The following is a 4,696-nucleotide window of genomic DNA, read 5'->3' as shown; positions in this document are numbered from 1 at the left end:
CATAGTAGACTAATTCTAATTTGAAAATTCTATCGTTGCCTTAATCCATCAAATATTAATAATGAAACAAGATTTGTAGTACAGAAAATGATGACAAATATATACAGGCATGTTCTGAAATTCGAAACTTTGAAATCGACTCGACTTGCCAAATATTTTTTAATTATATCTGATGAAAAGAGTGAATAATCTAATTGAAAACCGTGAAAGAAGTGTCAGCGATATGAAATACATAATTTTAATGCGAGACTTTTAAGTTTTTGGGTTAAAAACCTTCGGAAAAAATTATCGAAATCGAGTCGATTTCAAATTTTCGAATTTCAGAACATGCCTGATAGTAGTTGAAGCGCGATAAAACTAAAAGTATGGTTCATAAGGATGTCTTAATTTCAACAGAAAGAAAATTGTTTGTCTCCTTTAATTTTTGCTGAACTGAATATTTGTACAACTGTTTTATATTTTCATTTGTTTACCCCCAACGACATCGGGGGTTCTGCTAGTATAAAACATAAATTTCCGATTAAAACTAGGGATGGCAATGATTTGTTCTTAATTCGCATGGTAATTATCTGCATTACCTTCAAGTTAGGTAATTCGCTCTCCAATTGGAGAGCCATTTACGAATGAGAGAGCGAATTATGAATGAGAGAGCGAATTACGAATGAGAGAGCGAATTACGAATGAGAGAGCGAATTACGAATGAGTTATGGTCTGATTATGCATACTTCGCATAACTTCGCACAACATGGCATAAACTTCAAACTCTAATTTCGTATGAACTTTGTATATATTTTGTATGTATTCCATTACCCAGAAATTAGCGGAACTTTGGAAAACTTCGCGATCTGTTGAGTTTAGATTTTGCTTGGAATTTTCTTAAGTTAAATTTCTATTGCAAATGGTTGTGCGAAGTTATGCGAAGTATGCATAATCAGACCTTTACACTGTGGGAACTTAGCGTAAATTTTAAAGTGTTAACGGCACACAATACGCTGAAATTTCAAAATGGAATTCAATGATTGACAAATTGCTCTTACAGTGGCATCAATAAAAATCTTTAGCGCGGTCTCTTCAAAAATCAGTTAATATTTATGCATAGTATGTATTATATGCATGTGTATACAGACATATAGGTATTTGTGCTTACTTTTGAACATACTTATGTATGCACAAACTTATGCTTTCATTTGTAAATACACGATTGGACAAAAAAAAAAACGAAGCAGAAGCTTTTCACAGCTCACGTAAGAGTGGACCTTTATTACACGAGTAAAGGGCAATAGTAGCACAACAATATGGTGACCTCCATGACTTTTCTCAAACATTTCATGGATCATAACGAGCGTCTAGTACATAATCATAATATTCAAATTCAAAAGCCCTCTCCTTGCTTGCCGATGACTTACAAAAACCTATTCCTCAGCAATAAACTGAAGTTGGAATGATGCTTCTTCGCTGAAAATTTGTAGGTATGCATGTACACATGTACAAATGCACAAGCTGCATTTGGGAAATTGTGGGTGCGATATTCAACAAGCGGTAGCGGCAGCGCTGTAATCGCACAATCATACTGATGATGTTGCAATCTTACTAAAGCTCCATTTGCATGCCAAATTAAGAGTAGACGTAGTAGTTGTTACGGAAGTGTGGCAACCAGCAGTAGCGGACAATGCAGCGCCATTGCACCACAAGTAGCACCTCACTTCAAGTGCGGTCTCGATTGCCGCCAACGATGTACTCAACTGACGTGCGTCCAAAGCGCCAACATGCCACAAGGAAGCGATTTTCAGCAAGTCATATACAGTCTACTCATCATTCGCACATAAACATGCACATTTTTAACGTACGTATGTATGCAAGTATAGTTACATTCGTCCAACTATTGTATAGCAAAGATTTGGAGTGTTTGTAACCATCGCCAACACGGCGTTCAGCAGCTTTAGAGTCAAAGTGGCGCCGTCAAAGATGCGATAGCCATTGCGTCATTCGAACAGGGACTTGTATTGCTTAAATGGCTTGTATAGTTGCAAAAGAAAAATCTACTATTGTCCAACTACCAGGCATTAACACATTGACATGTTATCGTGGCGCAATTGAACGTGATTACTGGTAAAATATTATATTAGATTTGTTGTTGTTAGATTTTATTGAATAGGCCATCTTGTGATAGACAAAACAATAGAATTCCACATGCGGAAACATGCTTTTTGAAAGAGCTTTGATCTCACGCTATTTCTTTGTTTGGACCGTTAGGTATATGTGTGGGGTGATCATATGTGACGGGCAAACTCCCACCAGAACGCTGGTGGCAACATTTTAATAATGCTTTAAAAATCGATACGAAAATAATTAGAAAGGTCACATACCAGCGTGGGCACTGAACTTGATCTTTCACATATTACACCCCAAGCGTTTAGCACAACACAACCGCCACTGTGAATCATTTTCTAATTAGCCATTCATGCCTTTTTCTCCACATTCTTAATGTTGTTTTTAAAATATTAGCTATTTAGCTGTAGTAGCCACTCACCTTTGGTTCGCGGAACCCATTATCACGCGGCATTGCCGCTGTGTTCGTTCCGCCAGCTCCGTGATGCTCACTGTAACGCGAACGCATCTCTTCTTCTTTTACCATGTAGCGGTCACGTTCTTTCTCTCCTCCACTATTGTCTTTGTCTTTGGATATTCCCGTTCCTCGAGTGGTTGGCGAACTGCTGTTCGTCGTCACCGTAGTGATGCTGCTATTACCGCGCGTTTGTCTCTCGCCATCTTTTTTGCCAGATTTGCCACCCTCGCTTCCGCTGCCGCTTCCACCGCCAGCACTTACGCCTGTAAAAAGCTGTTTAACTTTTTCGAAACCGCCGAGCTTCTTATTGCGTTTTATCGTCTCGGATCCGGCAGTCTGCGACTGTTGATCCTTCCGTCGAAGCGTGTTATTTGCAACTGGATACTTGTCCAGATGCGGATCATAGTGTGAGCCGTCGTCGATGGATCTTTCTCGATAGACGTAACTATCCTTGCGTCGTGTTACATGCAGCTGCTCGATGTGACGCCGTTCCTTCCGAAGAAATGATTCGCAAGCTTTTATATCATCTGCAGTGGTCCGCTTGCGCCATCTAAGTGGAAATATTTCACAAAAAGTACCCTGAATACGAAAACAATAAACAAAATATTATGCTAATTACCTTGATGTTAGCTCTCCATTGAAGGATTCTTTTCGAAAGTCATTCTCAATACCAGAGTCCCCTTTGTCGAAGCTTCGCTGTTGCAGCTTATCCCGCTTCAGACTGCTGCTATGCATGTCATGGGGGTGTGCCAAACTTATCTCATAACGCTTCATGTTCTCGGGCGAGGAGCGATATTGATCAGTGCTCGTTAGCTGTGAATCCAAACTCTTGGGCTCATAGTCATTCAGTTGTTGGCGCTCCAATGAGCCATCCATTCTCTCACAATGTCGTGTCTCGCGCACATGTGGTTTCCCGTGTACATCCAAATGTGTCTCCCGCTCATACACCTCTTTTATACCCCCACGTTCATCATCGTAGTATTTAGTGTGCTTATATCTAGAAGTTCTTTCTATCGGTGGCGTTGTAACTGGCGCCGCTGTTGGCGCAATAATATCTAAGTGTGAGCGTTCTGGTGAGTATTTATTTAGTATCTCAGAGGTTTCCATTTTGTGAAAACGCGGTTCGTATGATTCTCTCTCGCGTTCCGGGCTGAGGTAGCGATGCTGCGTTGACTCTTCGCGCACTTCTCTGTTGCGTTCTGGCGAGGCTCCAGTGTCGCGGTGATATCCATTGCGTTCAGGTGACATGCCTTTAATGCGATTAGATATATTGCGATCTAATGTTGCCGACTCACCGAAACGGCGTGTCAAAATTCGTGACTCAAGTCGGGCCCGGCGATAGCCAATATCATCCATAGGTTCATCGCGCAAAGCCGACTGATAGGCACAAGCATCATAACCGTTCTCGCGGGTAGGAGTGATGCTGCGAATGACTGGAACAATTGGCGGCTCAGCAGGGGACTTACTACCGCGAGACTTTGTAATAGGCAGCGCTTCATCCTCGTAATATTTCCGGGTTTCCGTACCTAATCCCTCATCCTCATCGCTTAAGTTACGAGGACTAAGTTGCTGCCATGGGGAAGGTGAGTGCGAATTGGTGATGCGTATGGTAGTGGGCCCGACCGCGGCGGCTTGCGATCCATACGCATCATGCGCGCGTGGTGATGGTTCAATTATAATGCGACTGCCATTGCTATTTCCAATTCGACGGTTATGGGAGTTGGTGTTATAGCTGGCATTTTTTAAGATGTTTTGACTAGCAGAAAAGTCAGTTCGATCAACTGACTGTCGACCCAGCACCATATCAGACATAAGGAGATCGCGTTCCGGTGAACGTAGATCCCTAATATCACGAGCTGGTGAACGGTACTCTCGCTGCGGCGTACGCAGGTCTCGGATGGGTGAATGTAGTGACTGGCGACGTTGGTTTTGTTCTTCATTGTGATCCAACTGTGCATACATGATTCCCTCATTCGGGCGTATGTATGAAAAAGCCGGACCAGACAGTGGTGGTGGTGGAGAAAAGCGTTCCATTGACAAACGCTTTGCCAGCCCATTGACAGTGACGCCCTTGGTAAGCGGTAATTTTTGTGCCGGCAACTGTGAGCTATGCATGTTCTCTTGTGATTT

General features: G+C 42.2%; 1 protein-coding gene across 1 annotated transcript in view; it reads right to left on the bottom strand.

Annotated features, from left to right (window-relative positions):
* The window catches only part of blo (bloated), a 43,028-nt gene extending 38,338 nt beyond the window's left edge, over nucleotides 1-4,690 (bottom strand). The window contains exons 1-2 of the mRNA XM_017625813.1: nucleotides 3,186-4,690; nucleotides 2,531-3,116 (exon numbers count right to left, since the gene is read on the bottom strand). Of these exons, the coding sequence (XP_017481302.1) occupies nucleotides 2,531-3,116; nucleotides 3,186-4,681 (2,082 nt within the window). The 5' untranslated portion in view covers nucleotides 4,682-4,690. The remainder of the gene's footprint in view (nucleotides 1-2,530; nucleotides 3,117-3,185) is intronic.
* Between the last annotated feature and the right edge of the window lie 6 nt (nucleotides 4,691-4,696).

Source organism: Rhagoletis zephyria, unplaced genomic scaffold (assembly GCF_001687245.7).
Source record: "Rhagoletis zephyria isolate East Lansing unplaced genomic scaffold, Rhagoletis_zephyria_1.1 Rzeph_scaffold_04267, whole genome shotgun sequence".
Classification (NCBI taxonomy): Eukaryota; Metazoa; Arthropoda; class Insecta; order Diptera; family Tephritidae; genus Rhagoletis; species Rhagoletis zephyria.
This window is presented reverse-complemented; position numbering and strand designations above follow the sequence as displayed.